General features: G+C 36.6%; 1 protein-coding gene and 1 pseudogene across 1 annotated transcript; both read left to right on the top strand.

The window, feature by feature from the left end:
- Window positions 1-3,372: 3,372 nt before the first annotated feature.
- Window positions 3,373-4,095, top strand: LOC136388025 (olfactory receptor 51B5-like). The gene has a single exon (XM_066360083.1). It carries the CDS (start codon window positions 3,373-3,375, stop codon window positions 4,093-4,095), a length of 723 nt encoding a protein of 240 aa, XP_066216180.1.
- A 2,040-nt stretch (window positions 4,096-6,135) lies between these two features.
- LOC136388026 (olfactory receptor 51B2-like) lies at window positions 6,136-13,791 on the top strand (annotated as a pseudogene).
- The last annotated feature ends 11,480 nt before the right edge of the window (window positions 13,792-25,271 follow it).

The raw sequence follows: 25,271 nt of genomic DNA on the forward strand, positions 1-25,271 counted from the left end.
CTTGATGGTAGCACATATATAGGTAGTTTGTGAGTTACTGGTACTTTTAACTGGACATTTGTAAAAAGACTGTATGTACCAGACAACTTACACATTAGCCAATAACTATATCAGTATTACTTGAAAGTCAATACCATTATATAAATAACTTTAATTATCAGCATCCCAGCCAAAGAGTGTATCAGTGTGTTGATAATAAGATATTAAAATTTTATAAATGATTTTATACTCAGTATGTCAAAATCTGTCATTTCCCCTAGGAAAATTGATGTTTAATATAGCTGTTAGTAAGAGAAACAATGACAATGTTGAATTGGGAGTACATCCATATTTTAATAAAATAGGTTAATTAGAGATACTAGGTCTGAGAGACTGGTTATAGAAATATGAAAGACAAAACATTTTATGTTAAGCCAAAGTAATACAGGAAAGACCTCTGAGACTTAGTTAGAAAGAAAAGGCAAAGTAAGAGATAAGAATGTAATAAACGCAAGAAAAGTGTAATAAATAAAAAGAAGAAGGAGGAACAAGAGAATGACAGGATGGAGAGGACGCCAGCTGAAACTGAGATTCATGATCAGAAGAGGTAGAAGCCAAGGTCACTCAAAATTAGCTAAACCATGGATATGAATGAAAAACGTGTAATATAGTCATGGATGTTGTATAGGGCTTTTCCATGGGGCAATTTTATGGCAATAGGTAATTGACAACAACTTACAGACACTGTTTGAATATTAGCTTATTATTAGTAATAAGAGATGAAAAATAGCAATGCCTACTGCTTAAGTTTCCTATTGTTCTGCATGAATAACCACAAATTGTGTTGTTTAAATCAACACTCAGGACCTGGCCGGTTGGCTCAGTGGTAGAGCGTCGGCCTGGTGTGCAGAAGTACCGGGTTCGATTCCCGGCCAGGGCACACAGGAGAAGCGCCCATCTGTTTCTCCACCCCTTCCTCTCTCCTTCCTCTCTGTCTCTCTCTTCCCCTCCTGCAGCCGAGGCTTCATTGGAGCAAAGATGGCCCGGGCGCTGGGGATGGCTCCTTGGCTCTGCCCCAGGTGCTAGAGTGGCTCTGGTCTAGGCAGAGCGACACCCCGGAGGGGCAGAGCATGGCCCCCTGGTGGGCAGAGCGTCACCCCCTGGTGGGCGTGCTGGGTGGATCCCAGTCGGGCGCATGCGGAAGTCTGTCTGACTATCTCTCCCCGTTTCTAGCTTCAGAAAAATATAAATAAATAAAAAAATAAAATCAACACTCATTTATAATAGCACAATTCTGTAGGTCAGCAGTTTAGGAGGCTTGACTGGATTGTCTGCTTAGGGGTATATTAAGGACAAAATCAAGGGATGGTTGCACTGGGGTCTTATATGACATGTCTATAGAAAAACCTATTTCCTAACTCATATATTGTTGGCAGAATTTAGTTTCTTGTGATAATAAATCTCCGTTCCCTTTTCTAGAATGTCATAGAATGGGAATCATAAAATATAGATTATTTTTACATTGATTTCTCTTACTTAGAAAATGCACATAAATTTGCTTCATGCAGTCTCATGTCTTGATAGTTTATTTTTATGCTGAATAAGATTCCATTATTTGGATGTAGCACAGTTTATTTATCCACTCATCTAATAAAGAATATCCTGTTTGCATCCAAGTTTTGACAATTATGTGTAGACATAAATTTTCAACTCTTCTGGGTATATACTAAGAAGCATAATTGTTACATTGTATGTAAGAGTAGGTTCAGTTTTTTATCAAGCCTCTAAACTGTCTTTCAGAGTGAGTATATCATTTCGCATTCCTGTCAGCAATGCATGAGAGTTCTGTTGTTTCACATTCTCATCAGTATTTGCTGTTGTCAATACACAGGATTTTGACCATTTTAACGAGTTTGTAAGTATCTTTTTGCCACTATGTGCCCTGCATTTCGCACAAAATTATAAGATTTAAAGCAGCAAGAAATACCAGATGATGGCCCTGGCCAGTTGGCTCAGGGGTAGAGCATCGGCCTGGCGTGCAGGAGTCCCGGGTTCGATTCCCGGCCAGGGCACACAGGAGAGGTGCCGATCTGCTTCTCCACCCCTCCCCCTCTCCTTCCTCTCTGTCTCTCTCTTCCCCTCCTGCAGCCAGGGCTCCACTGGAGCAAAGTTTTCCCAGGTGCTGAGGATGGCTCTGTGGCTTCTGCCTCAGGTGATAGAATGGCTCTGATTGCGGCAGAGCGAAGCCCCAAGATGGGCAGAGCATCGCCCCCTGGTGGGCATGCCAGGTGGATCCCCCTCAGGCGCATGCAGGAGTCTGTCTGACTGCTTCCCCATTTCCAGCTTCGGAAAAATACCAGATGATTGAATAATAGAAACAAATCTGATCGCCTTAATTAAAGCTTAGGTATTGAAAAGTCACTTTCAAGTTTCTAAATTCTGCCTTCTGGACACAAAAGCAATACTTATTTGAAGCAGAAAGTTGTGAACTTCATAAAGTTCAAAAATATAAAAATGTCAAAAGAATTCAGGCCCCCTCTTTGGGCTCCTTGAAAGGGGTGGTCCTATGGATTTTCATAGTCATTTCTCCACATACAGTATTGCAATGTGACAGCCAACTCAAGTAAAGATGGCATAACTCAGAGAAAGCTTACTTTTGTTCCTTAAAAGATCATGAGGTTTGTGCCCTTAATACTCATTTTTGTAGGTGCCATTTCTCATTTATTAAATCAATGAACAAATAATATAAATGGTGAATCCAGAGTGAAAGTACCAAATTCTCTCTTATAATGTAAAACATGTGTAGAATAGAGATGAGAAGAAACTAGAAGACAGGACTAGAAACAGACAAAGGACCTTGGGTTTCAGTTGAAATAAGTCAGACATTTGGGTAAGCATTATCAGAGGATTCTGATTCAGATAATGAGTGATTAGAAACATTGGAATTAGAGGACTGGGATGAGAAATTTGTGAAGGAGGAATAAAAGATGAACACAATTCTGTAAAAGACTATAATTTCTTATTTTTTAAATGATATGGTAAAAATAATTTTATAGTCTATAATTATACTACCCAATATTGTAGTCCGTGCTTATCTTGAGTTATGGCTTTTTTTAAGTTAAAACCAAATACTGGATTTTGAAGCATTAATAAAATAACATGTAAAATATCTCATCCTGATTTTTAAACTGATTACATTTGAAATGATAATATTTTAAATATAACAGATTGAATAAAAAATTATTAAAATTGTCATTCTTCCCTTTTGCATTTTTTAATGTGACTACTAAAAATTTTTAAAGCACATGTGTGGTTTAAATTATATTTCTACTGGACAAGGCTTATTTAGAGAGACCTTACTTTTGTTTGCTTGTTTCAACACAGGGGTTCACCATGTGGTCCAACATCAGTGCTGCCCCTTTTCTACTGACTGGCTTTCCAGGTCTGGAGATATTTAACCCTTGGATTTCCACTGCCTTCTTTGCTATCTATATCTCCATACTCCTCGGCAATGGCACCCTCCTCTTCTGTATCAGGGAAGACCACACTCTTCATGAGCCAATGTACTACTTTCTGGCTATTCTGGCAGCCACAGACCTTGGAGTGACTTTGACAATGATGCCTACTGTGCTTGGTGTTCTGTGGCTGGATCACAGGGAAATCACATGGAGTCTGCTCTTCCAAGCCTATGTAATCCATTCACTCTCAATTGTGGAGTCTGGAGTCTTGCTCATCATGGCCTATGATCGTTTTATCACCATCTGCAATCCCCTGAGATATACCTCCATTCTCACCAATGCTAAGGTGGTAAAGATAGGTCTAGGGGTTCTAATGAGAGGATTTATACTTATTGTGCCCATGATCATTACCCTTTCTAGATTCCCCTACTGCAGATCCCATGTCCTCTCCCATGCCTTCTGTTTGCACCAAGATGTGAACAAATTGGCACGCACTGACATCACCTTCAATAGACTCTATCCTGTAGTCCTGATCTCATTAATTGGCTTCTTGGACTCTCTGCTTATACTTATCTCTTACATCTTAATCTTTGGCCGAATGAACTGTATGATGCCAATTTGTCTTAAAATGAGAAGAACTGTTATTCTTGTCATTTAAAAGACACAGTGCTATTATTGTTCTGGTTTTCAACTTTTTGCCTCATCACATCTTTAATGACATTTACCTTAGTTCTTTTGCACTGCTTGGTAGATTTGGCTTCTCTACTTGGGTAGAATTACTTGTCATATTAGTTCTGAGGTCAATGACACTTGAGATAATTGTAAAGTCTGTACAAAAAAGGAGAATGGATAGCTTTACAGAGTTCCTAGCAGCACTGTGTGAAAAACAGTTCAACTATTTCTTATATGCCTAACAGTACATCAGAGGTGGTGAAAGATTTTAGACAACACCATGGGTTTCATGGCATTAGAGTGGATCACAAATCCATGAGAGTGAATTATTCAGACTAAGAGAGAAATTGCTGCCATAACAACCAGAAGGAAATATGAATAAGGATTTAGCAGATGCCAGTAGGGTTAGATGCTCACCAAGAATTAGTGAGAAGAACTTGAGTTGATGATATCTGGTGTCTTCCACCTAATGTGATGAGGACACCACATCACCCATAATAAATAAAGTTTCATTTGTTGCACACCTGAGATTTTGTTTTGTGTTCTGCAATTCATAACCACTGCATGTACATAATGAAAGAGTGATACAAGTCATGAAAATATTATAATCATAACATCTATTTTTTTCTGGAATGAGGGGTTGATAATAAACTGCTTTCAGAAAATATTATAACTTTATAGTTTTGAAGCACGAAAGAGATTTAATTAAGGAAATACAACTTAAGACCTCCTATTCATTTTATCTCTTGTAGACATCAACATGGCCAGCATCTGCCCATCAATGATATATGAAGAAAAGCTGTGTTTTATTAGTTTGTCAAAAGGTAAGGAGAGTTAGGGAGAATTTTGCATAATAAGCAAAATTATAGAAAATATGTTGGCAAACAAAATGTCAATGTATTCAATCAACAATTAGACAATGGATATACATATAATATTTATGATTTCATACATTCAATATTTAAGAACAATAAAAGAGGTCACAAAATGAGATTGTTATAAGAAATAGTTTTAAAATATTAATGAAAAATATTATCAGACAAAAATCAATAAAACTGTTATTTAACATATTTCCATATTGCTTTCTTTTATTGATTTTAATTTATTGTGTTACATAGATTCAAGTGTCCCACGAAATACATCCCCCCTCACTCCTGCATTCCCCTCATTTTTTTAATTTGAGAAGAATTGTGTGTTCCTATCTGTTACCAGGATCCCTGGAGTTATTTTTCATAATCTATAACCAAGACTCTCTTGGAAAAAATTTTATTTCTCCATTGAAAATAGTTATTTGCAAAATAATATTTGAACACTGTTGACTTAGATCCCCTCCATTGTCATCTGATCTAATTTTAATTTACCTAGCTTCTTTTTCATTTTAAGCTTTGCATTGATTTAATAAGAGAAAAGACTGAATAGACCAATTCAGTGTAGCCCAATCAGTTTAAACATTTTTTTAATTTTAATTTTTTTTTAGTTTAAACATTTTTTAAGAAGCACCAATAACATGAACTTAAAGGCATGAGAAAATATACACTTAAAAATTGTCAGACAACATGATTAAGTCTAATATAACACTTGTATCTAATCCAGTGAAAACTGAAAGAGAATACGAAGGCAAAATGTGAAATAGACCAAGTAATTCCATATGGTCATGAAAGAAGTCTTGACTTGCATGAAGACTTGACTTATATAAAGACTTGTAGAATTGGGCACCTGAAACCTGCATAATTATATTAACTACTTTCACCCCAATAAATTTTATTAAAAATGATTTTTAAAAGATGTAATACTCATGGATTTTTTTATTATCAAAATATGTATGCAAACCAAGAATAGAGCTACCATATGACCCAGCAATCCCTCTACTGGTTATCTACCCCCAGAAAACTCAAAAACATTGGTATGACATGGAAACAACCAAAATGTCCCTTGATAGAGGATTATATAAAGAAGAAGTGGTACATATATACAATGGATACTATTCAGCCACAAGAAGTGATTATATATTGCCATTTGCAACAACATGGATGAAACTTGTGAACATTGTATTGAGTGGAATAAGTAAATCAGAAAAAGCTAAGAACTATATGATTTCACACATGGGTAGGATATAAAACTGAGACTCATGGACATAGATAAAAGTGAAGTGGTTACCAGGGGGAGGGTGCTGTCGTGGAGGGAGTGGGAGAAGGAAGTAAAGTGGAACAAGTACGCAGTGATGGAGAATGATTTGAGTTTGGGTGATGTGTACACAACACAATCAACAGTTCAAATGCTCTAGATTTTTACCTGAAACCTATATGCTCTGATTGATTAACGTAACACTGTAAATTTGTGTGTGTGTGTGTGTGTGTGTGTGTGTGTGTGTGTGTGTGTGTTGAGAGCGGGTAAGATAGTGAGGTAGGCTTCCACATGTGTCCCAACTGGATCCACTAGCAATGATAGAGTACCAAACTATTTTTAGCACCTGAGGCTGTCACACAATGGAGCTATCCTCAGCTTCCAAGGCCATGTTTGAAACAATTGCGTTACTGGCTGTGGAAGAAGAAGAGGGAGAGAAAGGGGAGAGAGAAGGCAGGAGAAGCAGATGATCACTTCTGTGTGCCCTGACCAGGAATTAAACCTGGGACATTCATGCACTAGGTCTATGCTCAATCCACTGAGCCACTAGCCAAGGACAAATTTAATTTTCTAAATAAAGAAAAAATACGTGTAAGCAAAATAATCTGAGAAATTAAGAAGATAGTATGAGAAATAAAATCAATACTAATTTTTATACCATATTTTTATGTATAAAATTATATTCTTTCACAATATATATGTTTTCCCTTAATCCTCCCTAGATAATATAGAGTATACACTATACATGAAAAACATTCTTTTACATTTGAAAAAATAAAAACTGTAATCATTTTTATACCTTTTGATATAGTAAATTTACTTGTGTCAAGTTATTCCTGGAAATAAGAAAAATTCATAGAAACAAAATGGCATAGTATGGCAAAAAAAGAATGTGGCCTTTGAAGGAAAAGCATCTCCACTGGTCATCTTTGTAATATTGAACAAATCATTTAATCTCTGAGCCTCCCTTATCTCATCTATCAATTGAGAATAACAAAAGGCCTCGCAAGAGTCTTTCTCTGAGGAGTTGAGAATAATACATATTACTACTGATACTCATATGTTCCATTAATTCTATTACAACAACTAACATTGGCAAAGACAAACAGTTGAAAATTTTGAACTGTCAAAATAGAAAGGAAAAAGGCCCTGGCCGGTTGGCTCAGCAGTAGAGCGTCGGCCTGGTGTGCGGGGGACCCAGGTTCGATTCCCGGCCAGGGCACATAGGAGAAGCGCCCATCTGCTTCTCCACCCCCTCCCCCTCCTTCCTCTCTGTCTCTCTCTTCCCCTCCCGCAGCCAAGGCTCCATTGGAGCAAAGATGGCCCGGGCGCTGGGGATGGCTCCTTGGCCTCTGCCCCAGGCGCTAGAGTGGCTCTGGTCGCAGCAAAGCGATGCCCCGGAGGGGCAGAGCATCGCACCCTGGTGGGCAGAGCATCGCCCCTGGTGGTGGGCGTGCCGGGTGGATCCCGGTCGGGCACATGCGGGAGTCTGTCTGACTGTCTCTCCCCGTTTCCAGCTTCAGAAAAATACAAAAAAAAAAAAAAATAGAAAGGAAAAAAGTCATCCAGTACAAAATTATTAAATAGATGATGATACTGTTATATGATGAAATAGATAGCTAATAAGAATATTATGATGTACACCTGAAACTAATACAAAATAATATGGCATATAAACTGTAATTTAAAAATAAAAAGGAAAGAAAATAATATAAGAGGTTTCAAAGTTTCAAATAGTTTTGAAAATAATTATATTCCTTCTTCCTTTCTCTCTCAGTTACTGCTAACATAGAATTCTCCTACAACACCAGGGCTCCAGTCCATTGACATTTTATTTCTGGTTCCTTCTTGTCTTAGTTTACCATTAAATAACAAGTAAAATGTTATTATTCAGTTCTATAGAAACTCTTATCTCTCTCTCTCTCTCTCTCTCTCTCTCTTGTTTATTTTAAATCCATTCTAAACATTTTCTTCTATACTCGTCTGAGAAAACATAATAAAACAAAGAAAAATTACCCCTTACTGAATTCTTAACATTTCCCAACCCTTGTGTCAACACTTACATAAATCAACATACAAAATCTTCATCATCATTTTCAGGAATATTTATTTAATCCTGACAACGATCCTTTCAACAACTTCTATCCTCCCCATTTTACTGATGAGGAAGCTAACGTGCTGAGAGTATAGAAAGACAGAGAACCTGTAAGAAATAGGGTTAGTGTTCACACTCAGATTGACTGGCTCCAAAGGCCATGATCTTAACAACCAATTTTAAGAACTTAAAACAAAAATTTTAAGCTAATCCAATTCAATCTGATTATTGATCATTCTCAAATCTTTTCTGCTCTCATATTGTTTTTTTAAATTCAAGGCACACACATACATATAACTGCCTAGGAGACTTTTCTACTTAACTGCTCACAAACACAGAATCCCTTAAACTGAATATGTTCTCTTTATTCTTTTTGCAAATTTAGAATGTAAAACAATGCTTACTGCAAAAGTAAGATAACAAATAATTGTTGATTACTTAATAGAGTCATTCTTTTTCTGTTATCACCACTCAGGTAAAATCAGAAATGCAGCTATCATCCTTTACTATTTTCTCTCTTTAAGTCACAAGCTTTTCTTCTTTCTAAGTCATAGAAATCTCTCCCACCCTATTCTATCTAACCCTACCCACACCTCATGTTGTCCACACCAACACAATTTCTCACTGGGATTATTGTGATTGTATCATATACTCCCTTCACTCAATCTCTGACCTTTCTAATGTGGCCATCATACTTTAACCACAGTAAATTTACAATGATTATCTGATGGTGACCCCTCCCCCTTACTTTATACTCATTGCTCTTAGGGTAAAGTCCAACTTCTTACACAAATTGTAAGACCTTACATGATGTGAATATGCTCCCATAGATTTATTTTGTGTCAATTTTTTTCACATATTTTTTTTTTAGTTAACCTATTTTTTTTTAATTCATCACATTTTTTTCTTGCTTTCTCTCTGTTTGGAGCTAAACTCTATCCAATTCACAACTACTATATTTCTTACCATTCTCATTGTTCCAATCTCAGCTTTATTCATATTTCCTCTGGGAATTTTTTCCCAATCTTAAAGATATTTTATGTGCTTCCCCTTATCATGCTACCATCCATATTATAATAACAGTGCTATAAAAATTATGATCCATATTTTTTTTAGTATACACTATTGTGTTACATTTTGTGGAGGAAAAAAGAACAAAACAAACCATGTTCTTTATTGTGAACCTGGCAGAAACTGATCAATGATGTAAAAATAATGTAATTTTAATATGAAAAATTGACTTTCTTATACATAGCTACTAAGAAATGTACTGATATTCTCATTCTTCTCTATCAGAACTTATTTTCTCTCGAAGGAACAGGAAAGACAAAAATGTAGTTGGAATTCATTAGTTCTAGACTCAATAATGGTACAAGTGATCCCTGGAATAAACTAAAACATGTTTGGCATTTGAAGGACACAATGAAAAGAATATGCATGCCAAGGATTTGGGGTGTGCGGAAGATGTCACATAACCAAGTCATAACATTTCTACCTCTACTGGCATTTGAGTTTCCAGTTTTCTTCACACAGCCTTTGGGAAACACTTGAAAGTCTCAAGGACATTGAGTGGCCAATCTTCTCCTAGAGAGAGGAGAGAGGATAGAAGAATCAAGGAGTCTCCTTAGTGGCTATAAAAATGAAACTTTGGAGGAGTGGTGTCTACATACATAGCTTACTAATGAGGCCTCTTGAGGAGTCTATGCAAGAAGATCATCTGGAGTAAGTCTTAAATAAGGCAGCAGTGGGGCCTGTTCCAGCAACAAACCTGTAAAGCCAGTAGCCACGACCACCATCACAGCCACTTAGCCCATGCAGGTTCGCATTTGATTCAAACAGACGGTAATAAAACAATGGAGCCAAAAACTGGTGGGCCATTAGCTTTAATCCTAGCTTGTACCTGGTGGGCAAGAAATACACACAGTGAGAAAACACTTCCCTTTCCATTTGGGGCTCCCAAAGCCACTGACTTATCCGAGGTTTTCTAGGATCAAAGGTTTGTACCTCACCAGCCTTATTCACCTCTGTTTCCCATCTCCTGTCTGCACAAACTGCTTTCTCCTTCAGCACTCCTCCATCTTGGCTGCTTCTACTCCACATGGCCTTTCTCTGCTTTCCTCCTGCATGGGCTTCTCTGATCCATTTTATAGTGTAGAAATCAAAACCTTTAATCCAATATACAAGCAAGGAAGTCTCTGATACAAAGTCACTTATCTGAGGCATAAATGGGATTCCTCATAAAAGTGATCCACCCCCTATCATGGAACAGTTAAGGGTGTGGGGAAAAGCTTGGTTTTGAAAAGATCTTAGTATTAAAAGGGTGGGAAAGGCTTAGTCTTAAAACTAAGCCTTAAGCTATAAGGACCCCTGCCTGCTTACAGCCTGTCCCTCACACCCAATTCAAACTATAAGCAAGCAAACATATACATCATATTTGCAAACTTATTTGACCCACAAAACCTGAGTGAGTGAATGCGAAAGACACAAATATGAAATGACTCCTTTCCCTTCTGATGTCAGATACAATTGAGGAAAACAATTTTGAAATGCTTCCCAGAGGCCTTCAGAGAAAGAGGACCCCAGATGATGCGGAAAACACTACAGCTCAGGCTTTTCTGTTTCTTTTCAGTAAGTGTATTAAAGAAACCTCTAGACTTGACTTTTCTAATCTGGACCTTTGATTGACACTGAGATAACTGTGAATGCCCTAAATTAAATGTGACATTATGTGTTCTTACTTATTTGTCTGGGTAGAGGTTTATAGTTTTATTAGAGCCTAAAAGCAAACTGTGTTTATATAAGGAACTGCTCTTTTACAAAGAGCATGGGTTATTATCAGTGAGACTCAGCAGGATAAATCCTGAGACCCTCACCCTGGCCCATCACCCTGGTGTCTATGAGGACCTTTTCCCTGCCCCATTCAGGAGGGATAGGGTATATATAAAAAGCAGACAAGGGGAGGAGATAACACATTTTCTTCTCTGGTCACTTCCTTACTTTAACTTTGTGATAGATTCACAATTCACTATTTTATTTTGAGGTCTATCTTTTTAACACTAAAAATACTTTCAGAGACAGAACAACATTTGCATAATAATTATAATTTAAACCTCTATATGACTTAAAGGTGTTTTGATTTTAGAGATCTCTTAGTGTTAGTGATTTTTATCTCAGTAAATGCTGTGCACATGCAGATGTAATTTCAGAGTATTTGGTAACACAAGAGTTAGATTCTTTGTGATTTGTCTTGGTCTGATCTACTTCTGATATTAAGGACATCTTATGAAGAAGGAAAGCATTCTCCTGCTCAGTATGGAGACATCTTGATGCTTCTGACTGACTAGTGAAATAAGACTGCAACATAGAAATTAATAGATCCTTTATTTTGGGTTGTAGCAACAAAGAAAATGGAAATAGTGGAAATAACTGACATCTTTAGATTGTGGGCACATTATAATGTGACCAGTCACATAAGCAATAGCTACTCAGGGTTAAGTGTTGGAGAAAAAGTAGATAAAGCTAAGCAGAAACAGAGAGAAAAAGAAATTGAACATATAGTTATGTTCAGTGATATTGGAAAAGACAAGAGACAGAAAGAGAACCAATGAGTGGTGAAAGAGTAATAAAAATAATTGTATAAAAAGATTTAGAAGGAATGAAGAAATCAACCAGGCAGAAGAATAAAAAAGCATCTATATCTCCAAAGATGGGATAGAACATGTTAGAAGCAGTGCTTTTCAGGTATTACTGTGCACACAAATCACCTAGGAATTGTAAAAAAAAAAAAAAAAAAAAAAAGCAAATTTTGATTCAGTAGGTTGGAAATAGAGGTCAAAGCGGCATGTTTAACAAGTCCCCATACTTGTTAGTTGAAGCTGGTTGGTGGGTGACCCTTCTTATAGCCAATCTCTAGAAAAGAGTAACAGTTGGAGCAACAAAGCAATTTGAAGTGATGGTGAGCTTGTTGCGTTTCATAAAACACTGACATTCAATTTCAAAAACAAACAAACAAACAAAAAAGAGTTTCTAACTGAAAAAAAAACACAGTATGTATTTGTCATGATTGGGAAAAATAAAATCAAAATCATAATTATGTGTCTAGAAAGTTAGAAATCACAGCAAGAAAGCAACTAAGTATAATTATTATCTATTTGTATTTATTTATCTTGTTATTGTTATTACTGTTGCTGCAAAAATAGTTAAAGATATACATAATAGTGAGACCTGATGTTTTAAGAAAAAATAATGAAAATTATTCTTTTTATTTGAGAAAATTTTGTCCAAAATATTAACCTATTATTTAGTTCTAATTAGGGAAAGACCAGCATTGCTCATCTCAAGTAATACCTGCATATCTTTTACTCTTCTACAGGGAAATACTTGCAGAGTTACATTTATCACACCAATTAACTATTCTCAAATGTGAGCATTGACACTGAGGCTGCCGTGATATATTATTGTTAGAAAATCTGGGTTCCTGGATTACAGATATTCAGAAAGCTGTTCTTTATTTGTGGAGATAGTATATGGCCCAATATCAGTGTTGTCTCATTTTGCTGACTGGCTTCCCAGGCCTGGAAGCATATCATCATTGAATCTCCATCCTCTTTTTTATAGTCTATGTCTCTGTGCTTCTTGGTAATGGCACTCTCCTCTACCTCATCAAAAATGACGACAGTCTCCATGAACCTGTGTACTATTTCTTTGCTATGCTGGTGGGAACAGATCTGACGGTGACATTGACCATGATGCTAACTCTAATGGGTGTCTTATGGGCGAATTGTCAGAAGATAAGCCTAGGAGACTGTTTTCCAGAGGCCAACTTCATTCACTCATTCCATTGTAGAATCAGGTATCTTGCTTGCCATGGCTTATGACTATTTTATTGCCATTTGCCAACTTCTGAAATACACTTCCATCCTCACCAATACTCAAGTGGTAAAGTTAGAGATGAGAGCTTTTATGAAGCTTTTATATTCATTGTGCCTGCAATCTTGCATCTTTTTTTATTTCCATAATGCCACTCTCATGTTCTCTCTCATGCTTTCTGTCTTCACCAAGAAGTTATGAAACTGGCCTGTGTTGACATAACTGTCAATTGACTTTATCCTGTAATTCTGGTTTCTTTAACAGTCTTCTTAGCCTTTCTGATCACCCTTTCCTCCTATATCTTAATTTTTATGACTGCCATGGGTATAGCTTCTGGTGAAGAGAAGGCCAAGGCTCTCAATACCTGTATCTCTCACATCAGTTGTGTCCTCATCTTCTGTGTCACTGTGATTGGTCTGTCATTCATTCACAGGTTTGGGAAGAATGTGCCATACATGGTTCACATTATCATGAACTATATCTACTTTCTCTTTCCTCCTGTAATGAATTCTATTACAGTATTTACAGCATCAGGACAAAGAAAATTCAATATGCATTCTTTGCCTTTTGGCTAAACATAGATTTGGAAGTTAAACTCTGATATGGGTGTTTACCTATAAAGAAAATCAAGGATCAGAAATTTCTCTAAATTGAGAGCAAAGAAAGTCACAAGGTCTCAGCTCTTTCTCTGTGGTAGCCTCCACTTCTTCAAATGTTGCAATGACATTTATGAGATTCATCAAGGGCCTGCTCTTATCTTCACAGATTTGCCATTTGTTAAAGTTGTGGGTTGAGTTGTTAGTCATTATTCTGTGTTCTTCTCTCTAAATGCTAAGTAGAGGATAGAAATATTTCTAGTACATCTGGAAGATTAAGTGCATCCTGATATTATGTTTCTTGGTGTATTTAATTAACATTTATTGATAAAAACCATAGATTTTAGCAATTTCTCAGTTTGTTGTATCCATTTACTTGATTATCTTTGAACTTGTCAGCTCGTTTTTCTTGCTCAATTTTCTATCAAGATGTTCATGCTTTCTTAATTTATTTCTGAGAATGTATTATGATAAATGAGTCTCAGCCATTGATATTGTAAATATTTCCAGCATTTGTCTTTTTTTGTATAACTTAAAATTTTATGTATAAATAACTTTATGTTTGTGTTGCTAAAATTTTGAGGACCCTTTGATAAAGCTCTCCTTAATTTCATACTTATTTATTTTTTTTATATTTTGCATAACTTTTTTCACACATTCTATTTTATAAAGATTAATATTTAGAGAAAAGTAGATCAGTTCTCAAGTTATTAGCACTAGCTGTTCATTCAGATGTTATTTTACTATATGAGACAGGGATAATGCTAAACAAAAATATTCTAACTGCAAGCAAACAGATATAAAATACTGTTCCTGCAGATTATAACCCACTGGGGAGTCACAGATCAAATAAACCTGCATTTAAAATAGTGCCTAAGCCTAGGAATAGAAATGTAAAGAGCAAACTGCTTTAAGGATGTTGGTCTCAAAAAGAATCACTGATACTGAGGTAAGGGAAATATCCTCTGAGAAGTGTGTCTTGAGCTGAGAACTGGGGGTGAATTAGATATTAACTGGTGAAAATAGGCATAAAGGTGTTTTCAGAAGAAAGTAGTATATGAGAAGGCTGTGGGTATGATGGATCATAGAACTTTTTAAAAATGTGGTTTACAAAGAGAGTGATAGTTCTAAGAGAGGTTGGGGAGAAAAAGGGTGTTCAAATCAATTTCATTGTCTTGGCTATTGCTAGGGTCTGCACATCTATTCAAAGAGTCATGGGATGCTAGTGAATAGTTCTAAGCAAGGGAGTGACATGATTTCAGTGGTCTTTATCGATTATAAACTTACATACTATGTGGTTTTAACTGAGACACGCAGGAAACAAGAAAATAAAAAAGATAGTTTATCAGTTCTAGAAAGAGATACAAGTAGCTAAAATTATTAAAATAAAAATGAATTTAATGGGTACATATGAAATATATGTATGATCTAAAATTAATAAGATTTAGAGTTCCAGTCAAGATGACAGCATAGTTAAATGTGGTACTTAAATACTCCCACAACCACCTCAAAATTAAAACCAAACTACAAAAAAACAATAATTTAGAACTGCCTGAAATTTAGCTGAACTGAAGTCTTAAAACTAAGGGCATAAAGAGTCATAAGAGTGGTAGGAGGGGCAAAGATGCAGAATGGGCTGGTCTCACAACCATGTGTGGTGGATAAAAATCAGAAAGGACATATCAGTGGCTAAAGCCCCCCACCAGAGGATGAAGAAGTCCAAGTCTCATACCAGACCACCCCAAAGCAGAGTTCTACTCTTGAGAAGTTTCCATAACTCTGGCTTTAACCAGTATGGACTGTGGCTGAATAAGATAGAAAGCTGTTGGAGTCCCAGGTATCTTCTTAAATGGACAATACATGGACCTACTTGGACTGGTGTTAAGCTCTAGCACTAGGATAGCAGCTAAAAAGGCTTCAGATACATACAGAAAAAAAACTGAATTGTCTGGCATCAAGGCAAGCTAGAGGAGCTGCTTTCTCCAAGAGGAAGTGCTGGCAGAGGCCATTTTTCCTTTGCTGAGTCCTCTTCCCACACAAAACTGGCAGGCAAGCACCACATCTGAGTCTCCATTAACCTAGTTAACACTATTCACTTTGCCTTAGTAATACCCTGAAATGTTACTCCATCCAACTTATGTGTCTACCCTAGCCATTTGCAGTGGCTTATTAATACAAACAACATGTCTTTGCTCATGCTGCTGACTTTCCTAAAATCTTTCAAACAGGCAGGATCTGGTCCAGAGCATGTCCTGAATCTCTAGCTAAGTGGCTGCAGGCTCAGCACTAGCAACAGTCAGCTGGCCTTGGATCACAGTTTGGCTTCTCCTGGATACCTCTAAGCCCAGTACAAGTAATAGCCATCTGCATATCACTTTGTAGCTCATGCCTGGTGGCCTCTGGCAAAGCACAGGGGTTGGCTGAACTTTGTATGCATATTCTGGGAGGCCCAAAAGCCAGCACACCTAGTGGTCAGCTTCAGACCACAAGGAAGCACCTCTCAACCACCTCAAGAACAACACACTCAAGGGGAAGATTCATTGGGCACTAAAGCCTCGTTGAAGTAAGTCCTATTTAGTTAGGTGGGACCTTGGACAGCAGACCTTCCATGGTGGTCACAGCCAATCTTTGAAGCCCATTGGCCTGGGGGCAAATTCCTCCCATTGAGATGCCAAAAACAGTCAAATATCAATTACAACAGGAGTGTGTACACAACCAACACAGTGAGGGGGGCACCTACAGTGTCCAGTTTGAGTGATCCGGGAGGCTGTGCCACTAGACCCTACAAAACACCTACTACATAAGGCCAGTCTACCAAGACATGGAGACACAATAGTTCTACCCAATACATAGAAATAAACAGAAAGAGCAGCCAAAATGAGGAGACAAAGAAACATGTCCCAAATGAAAGAACAGAACAGAACTCCAGAAAAAGAACTAAACATAATAAAACCAAGAAATCTACCAGATGCAGAGTTAAAAACACAAGTATAAGAATGCTCAATGAACTTAGGGGGAGAGCAGATTAACTTAGTGAGAACTTCAACAAAGAGTCAGGAAACAAAAATGAAGATTGAAAACATAAAAAAGAACCAATCATAAATGAAGAATACAATAACTAAAATGAAGCATACTTTATAAAGGATCAACAGTAGAATACATGAAGCAGAAGACTAAATCAGAGATTTGGAAGATGAGAAAGTAAGAAACAACAAATAGAACAACAAAAGCAAAACAGAATTTAAAAATACAAAGATAGTGTAAGGAGCCTCTGGGACAACATTTGAATCATAGGTGTACCAGAAAGAGAAGAGAAAGAGCAAAGAATTGATAGCCAATTTAAAAAATAAAATGACTGAAGAAAGTTTTTAACCTGGTGAAGGAAATAGTCATACAAGACCAGGAAGAACATAAAGTCCCAAACAAGGTAAATCCAAAAAGACCCACACTAAGACACATTGTAATTAAAATGGCAAAGGTTAAAGACAGAGAAATTTGTAAGCTAATTTCTTGACAGAAACTTTACAGGCCAGAAATGGATTGACACAAAATATTCAAAATAATGAAAAGAAAGGACCTACAACTAAGATTGCTCTACCCAGCAAAGCTACCATTTAAAATCAAAGAAGCAGGCCCTGGCCGGTTAGCTCAGCGGTAGAGCGTCGGCCTGGCATGCGGGGGACCCGGGTTCGATTCCCGGCCAGGGCACATAGGAGAAGCGCCCATTTGCTTCTCCACCCCCACCCCCTCCTTCCTCTCTGTCTCTCTCTTCCCCTCCCGCAGCCAAGGCTCCATTGGAGCAAAGATGGCCCGGGCGCTGGGGATGGCTCCTTGGCCTCTGCCCCAGGCGCTAGAGTGGCTCTGGTCGCGGCACAGCGACGCCCCGGAGGGGCAGAGCATCGCCCCCTGGTGGGCAGAGCGTCGCCCCCTGGTGGGCGTGCCGGGTGGATCCCGGTCGGGCGCATGCGGGAGTCTGTCTGACTGTCTCTCTCCCAGTTTCCAGCTTCAGAAAAATACAAAAAAAAAAAAAAAAAAAAAAAAAAAAGAAAAATTAAAAAAAAAAAATTAAAATTAAAATTAAAATCAAAGAACCAATTAGGAGCTTCCTATACAAGAAAAAGCTAAAGGAGTTCATTACCACCAGACCAGTATATTAAGAAATGTTAGAGTCTTCTCTACGAAAAAAAAAATGGCCTGGTTGCTTTGCTCAATGGTAGAGCATTGGCCTGGCATGTGGATGTCCTGGGTTTGATTCCCAGTCAGAGCACACAGGAGAAGCACCCATCTGCTTCTTCACTTCTCTCTCTCTCTGACTTCTCTCTCCCCCTCTACCCTTCTGCACCTATGGCTCAATTGGAGTGAGTTGTCCCAGGTGCTGAGGATGGCTTCATGGCCTTTGCCTCAGATGTTAAAAACAGCTGGGTTGCTTAGCAATGGAGCAGCACACCAGTGGGACATAAGATTGCCCCCTACTGGGCTTGCTAGGTGGAGCCCAGTTGGGGGCATACGGGAGTCTGTCTCTGCTTCCCCTTCTCTCACTGAAAAAGAAAAAGAAAAAGAAGAAAAATATATTAAAAAGTATGAATTGTAAAATGGCAATAAATATATATCTATCAACAATTACTTTAAATGCAAATAAACTAAATAGTTCAGTCAAAAGACAAACAGAGGCTGAATGGATAACAAAACAAGACCCTTACATATGCTGTCTACAAAAGATTCACTTCAGATTCATAGATATGCACAGACTGAAAGTAAAGGGATAAAAAAGTTATTTCCTAAAAATGAAAATAAAACAAACAAAACAACAAAAGATGGGGTAGCAATGCTTATACCAGATAAAACAGACTTTAAAAAAAAAAGCTCTATAACAACAGATGAAGAAGGAACCAGCAATTCCACTTCTGGGGAGTCATCTGAAGAGACCCATAACACTAACTGAAAAGACATATATATTCATATGTTCATTGCAGCATTATTTACAATAGCTAAGGTATGAAAGCAACCTAAGTGTCTATCAATAAATGATTAAATAAAGAAGAAGTGGTACATATATACAATGTGATATGACTTCACCATAAAAAAAGAAAGAAATCTCACCATCTGCAACAACATGGATGGACCTAGAGAATATTGTACTGAGTGAAATATGTCAGACAGAAAAAGAAAAATGCAAAGTGATTTCACTTATATGTGAAATCTGTATATTAAGTAGCCCTGGCTGGATAACTCAGTTTGTTAGAGCATCATCCTTATACACAAAGGTTGTGGGTTTGATTCCTGGTCAGGGCACATACAAGAACAGGTCAAAGTTTCTCTCTCTCTCTCTAAAATCAATAAGTAAATTTAAAAAATTTTAAAAACAAAATAAATGAACAAAGAGAATGGAAACAGACTCATAGAAACAGAGAACATTTTGATGGTTGCCAGATGATGATGACTTGAAGGATAGGAGAAAAGTAAAAGGATTAAGAAGTACACACTAGGCCCTGGCCAGTTGGCTCAGTGGTAGAGCGTCGGCCTGGCGTGCAAGGGGTCCCGGGTTCGATTCCCGGCCAGGGTACACAGGAGAAGTGCCCATCTGCTTCTCCACCCCTCCCCCTCTCCTTCTTCTCTGTCTCTCTCTTCCCCTCCCACAGCGAGGCTCCATTGGAGCAAAGATGGCCCGGGCGCTGGGGATGGCTCCTTGGCCTCTGCCCCAGGCGCTAGAGTGGCTCTGGTAGCAACAGAGTGAGGCCCCGGAGGGGCAGAGCATCGCCCCCTAGTGGGCAGAGCGTCGCCCCCTGGTGGGAGTGCCGGGTGGATCCCGGTTGGGCGCATGCAGGAGTCTGTCTGACTGTCTCTCCCCGTTTCCAGCTTCGAAAAAATGCAGGAAAAAAAAATAGAAGTACACACTAGTATTGATAGATACAAAATAGTCATGGAAATGTAGAGTGCAGCATAGGAAACTTAGTCATAGTGAATAATATTTTAATAATTATGTATGGTGTCAGATGTGTACTAGATTTATTGGGATGATATTTTAGTAAGTTATATAATGTCCAATCACTGGGTTGTTTTTAAATTTATTTTAAAGTTAAAAAATTAATGAGATTTGCAGGTGCTTTAGAAATGTATGTACAATTAAAGTTTAAAAGAAATGAATATAAAATTAAATTTCTCAATTGTTTTATTTTAAGAAAACTGGGGTCATTAGTCCCAAAATAATTGATTATGGATTAAATGCATCACACAGAAGATTAAAATATTTTTTGAAAAGTATTCTGGAAACTTGAGGATGTGTAAAATTTCCAAATGATGAAGACATGACTATTAAAGTGACCAAAGAAAACATTCTATGCTGTAGCATTAAACTTTTCAGAGAATACCATAACAAAATCAATGAAAAGTCACATATTAAAATAATTTTTAGTATGTGTATATTTTCACTTGCTTATTAATAATCATAGTAAAAGCTAGGTCTATGCCAGTAGGCATTGAAATGTTATGGGCTACAAGACAATAGAAAAGAATAAAGCTGTTGACACTAAAAGAAAGCTTATAGAATACATGGGTCCTTGCACCTTGTTCAGAAAAAGAGTAAGATATTACAGTTTCTTTTTTCTTTTTTGTTATGCAAGTGAGAGACAGGGTGGTGGAGACTCCCGTATATGCCCTGACCAAAGATTCCCCTGGCAACCCCATCTGGGGCTGATGTTCTGCCCATCTGGGGCTGCTGTTCTGTTGCTTGGCAGAACTAAATAAAAGTGAGAACAACAACTAAAAAAAGAAACTAATACAACAAAGAGCTGGTTCTTTGAAAAGATCAATAAAATTGACAAACCAGCTGGCTAGACTCAGTATGGAAAAAAACAGGAAGGACTCATATAAACAAAATCCAAAATGAAAGAGGAGAAATTACCACAGACATGATAGATATATTAAAGATCACAGTAGAATATTATGAAAGATGATATGCCACCAAATTCAACAACCTAGAGGAAATGGATAAATTTCTAGAACTATACAATCTTCTTAGAATGAGTCACAAAGAAGTGGAAAATCTAAATAGACCTATAAGCAGGGAAGAAATAGAAACAATGATCAAAAACCTCCCAAAAAATAATAGTCCAGGACCAGATGGCTACACTGGTGAATTCTACCAAACATTAAAACCAGATAGAAGGTGATGGAAGACAATTTGACTTTGGGTGAAGGGTATACAGCATAATCAAATGTCAAAATAATCTGGAGATGTTTTCTCTCAACATATGTACCCTGATTTATCAATGTCACTGCATTAAATTTAATAATAAAAAAAGGAGATTCAAAGTCTTCCAATAAATTGAAGAAGCAATACTTCCCAACAATTTTATGAGGCAAACATAACCCTCCTACCAAAATCTGACAAGTACAACACACACAAAAAAACTACAGACCAATATCCCTAATAAATATAGATGCAAAAATTCTAAACAAAATACTAGCAAATCAAATATAACAACACATTAAAAAATAATACATTACGATCAAGTGAGATTCTTTTCAAGAGCAAAAGGATGGTTCAACATAGGTAAATCAATCAACATAATCTGTCACATCAACAAAACAAAGAACAAAAATTATCCTATCAATAGATGCAGATAAGTATTTTTCTAATGTTCTGTCTATAATATTTGGCCTTAAGAAAAAGAAGTATCAGCTTTGATATCTCCTACAATTATTTTGGAATAGAATGATAGGTAATATGGAATTGTCAAATTTTTTTCACAGAGCCTACACCATTTTATATTCCCACTAACAAAACACGGTTCTAATTTTTTCACATCCTCACCAATGCTTATTTTTTGTTATTTGATTATAACTATCCTATTAGGTGTGAAGTGATATCTTATTGTGGTTTTAATTTGCTTTTTCCCAGTGACTAATGATGAACTTTTTTTTTTCATGTGTTACTGGCCATTGGAACATCTTCTCTTGAAAAACATGTACTAGTTCTCTTTATAAATCAGAATCTTCAGATTAAATATAATTTTTAAATAGATATTTATGTATTTTAATTTTACATGATTGGATGGGCTTTTATAATTATTATTCTTAAAAATACTATAGTATATAAAATATAATTCATGAGCAGTTCTCTTTTTTAAAAAGAGAACTATAATATTGTTCCCCAAATGCTAACATTTAAAAAGAAAATTGACCGATCTTTCTATTCTATGACACATAAAACACTTGAAAGTGACTTAGAACTTGTTTTCTCTGATGTTAGAGACCCTGCTTGACTTAGAGATTCTCCATCCAGAGAAAAAAAATGGAGGGCACAAGGAACATCAATAGCCTCAATCACTCTCAGATGGGAGGGGGAAGGAGGATTATTTGGTATTCCCAAATAGCCTATGTGGAAATGAATTAGAAATACTCCCTTGAGAGTTGTTTCTTAAACAAATATACCTTCATCAGGACTCTGAACACATACTGAGGATACGGCAACAAACCAATCATCAGATTGTATTTAAGAAATACAAAAAAGAAGCTGTGACTCAGGTAAGGAAGTCCAGAGATTCAGCTGTAGCAAGGATGCTTTAAGAATAACTCTTACCAGGGATATAAAGTGTAACTGATGGCATAAGTCAGTAATATTGTAATAATTATATATGGTGTCAGGTGGGTGGAGAACTTATTGAAAGGATCACTTCATAAATTAAAAAAGTGTGTAACCACTACACTGTACATCTAAAACTAATAGAATATTGAATGAAAACTATAATTGAACATTTTTTAAAATAGAAAAACAGTAACTTTTCTACATGACTATCTATTATAATTATTCTACAAAGGATAAGAAAACATTCAAGTTTTTTTTTATTGAGGTGAAAAATTCAGGAAAGGGAATACCATATGAAAAAGCAATCTTGGACAAGAGAATTATTTATATTCAATTGATATAAGTTGAAAATATGAGCTTGGGGGTCACATAAACCTGAGTTTGAAAACACATATGCCACGTTTGACTTTGGATAAATTATTGAACTTCTTGAAAGCTCAATTTTCTATCTGAAGAATGTTAATTATATATTGCTTCATTTTATCATTATTTATTCACTTTGTATTTCAAAATCATTAGGCATCTGCTCCTACCATTCTATTAAAATTGTTAAGATCACCAAAGACCTGTTTCCCAAAAATAGATACATTTCATTTTATGTTCCTTAGCAATTCTGATGTTTTTCCTATTAAACTACAGCACTACATAATTTTTTAAATGTTTTATTAAATTTATTAAGGTAACAGTGGTTAATAGGATCATATATGTTTCAAGTGTACCTTTCTATAATCCATGACCTGTATATTGCATTATGTGCCTGCCACTCAAAGTCAAACCATCTTCAGTCACTATACATTTGGCTCCTTTACCCCCCACATTCCACTCCCTTCCCTCTGGTAACCACCATACTATTGTCTGTGCCTATGAGTCTCAGTTTTATATACTATAAATAAGTGAAATCATATAGATCTTAGCTTTTTCTGACTAAATTTATTCACTTAGTATAATATTCTCAAGGCCTACTCAAATTTCTTTTCCACTGGCATTGTAATAATAGATCACCTCACTATTTTCTTAAATCTCTGCCTACTTCTTTGTCCATCTCCCTTGAGACCTTCTTTCTTTTTGTCTTAAAACAGAGATCTTTCTAGGTTCACAACTTTTCTCTCCACATCTAATTTCCCATCTCAAGTCATACCTAAGGTAAGATAATTAATCATTTAAAAGCTGAGCTCTTTCAGATTTCTGTTTCCAACCCTATGGCATGCACATTAATATAATCTATTTTCCTAAGGAAGCACACATTCTCAGGCAATAGATAATTGTGTGAAAGTAGTGGAATCGAGAACATTAACTGTGTGGTCTGCTGGCAGATTTTCCTGAAATAAAGAGAAGATTTTTTCCTAATTTCTCAACATGATCCAAATGTGTCCTTTTTTCTTTTCTTTATCTTTCAGCTTCTTATGTCATTCTAACTGTTTTCTGGAACAGTTTTCCAGACTCTAGTCAGCATGGCAAGTTGAAGAAACTCTGAGTGATTTCTGTGTATGACTCCCAGTATCTATTAAGGAATAAGGTCTAGCTGCTTTCAGACATTCAGCCCAAATAAGACCCTTAGAGCAGGTTGAAGGGATAGTCAATTCCTGTCATCTCTGTATTCTTAATGGAGGTTCTAGGCTTGCTGGGTGTTCATGAGAATTTCCTGTCACTAATATCACATACCACATACTAAAAGACTCCCTAAACTGGGCAGCTACTCCCCCTGGCATATTTGGGATATATTTGGGATACGTGAACAGTTAGTTCCTGGCACTGTCAAATTTTTCGTAATTGCCAATGCATCATTGTGGCTGCTACTAAGGACTGCATATATAATAATAAATAAGGTATTCTTCTAACTTAGATCAATTGAAAAAAAACATTAAAGAATAATAATAATTCTATTCAAAGGGATTATCACCCAGTTTGATACCTAAAACTTGCTAAACTCAAATTTTAAACCTATTTAATCCAAAACTCATAGGCTAGACTTTTAGAACACCATACAGTAATAGCATATCTGTATTTTTCTTCTGTTTCCTCCCTCTGGGCCACTTTCTGGGCATTCATTTGGTCCAAAAAGGTCATTTGTCTCTATCCCATACAAAAGACTGTGACATTTTTCCATTCTCTCTTCGTTTTACATTTTTTATTAGAAAGACAGTGTTAGAGGTTAAGGGAATGGGGCAGCTAGCAATTATGACTTATGATGACACACACATTATTAAGCTGAACACCCCCATCAGTCATGGTTCAGTGGATCTAGTTAGTTGGCAGACATCAGTACTCACGTCAACAGAGTATTTGCTATTTCAGTTCTTAGATTGAACATTTTGTCATTGACAGTATCCCCTGAAGTGCTCGCTGTTCATCTCCATAACACATTAATCTTTTCCGTACCCATCCCCACCACCAAACACTGCTCATTATTGGACATAATACCATGTGCTAAATTCACAGAAAAAAATTATTTTTGTTTTTAAAGATTTTTATGAAATAGAATTTGTGCAATGATTGCTATCACATCATTCTTCATAAATTCTTCTTCAAAGATACCAGTAGTGGTGTTTATAAGAGAAAACAATATTTAAAAGACTATGGCACATACAGATTCTACTGAATTTGGAGGAAACTAATGTATTTCCTGCGGTTCTTTTAAATTGTCATTGTAAACAACTTGCTATACAATTTCGTGGTTATATGCAAAGGTCACTTGATTTGATAAGAGCATAATTGTAACTAAGTCATATGTTAAAGTTTCCCATAGAAGTAAAATTTAAGTTTTAAACACAGGGACTTTCTAGATTCATAAATATTAGGATGTCTGTATGATTGTCTCCACAGCAATATAGTTTTACATCTGTGAGACTATCTTCTCTCAAGAACTGATTGTGTAAAGTTTATGCATTCAA

This window comes from Saccopteryx leptura, chromosome 1 (genome assembly GCF_036850995.1).
Source record: "Saccopteryx leptura isolate mSacLep1 chromosome 1, mSacLep1_pri_phased_curated, whole genome shotgun sequence".
Classification (NCBI taxonomy): Eukaryota; Metazoa; Chordata; class Mammalia; order Chiroptera; family Emballonuridae; genus Saccopteryx; species Saccopteryx leptura.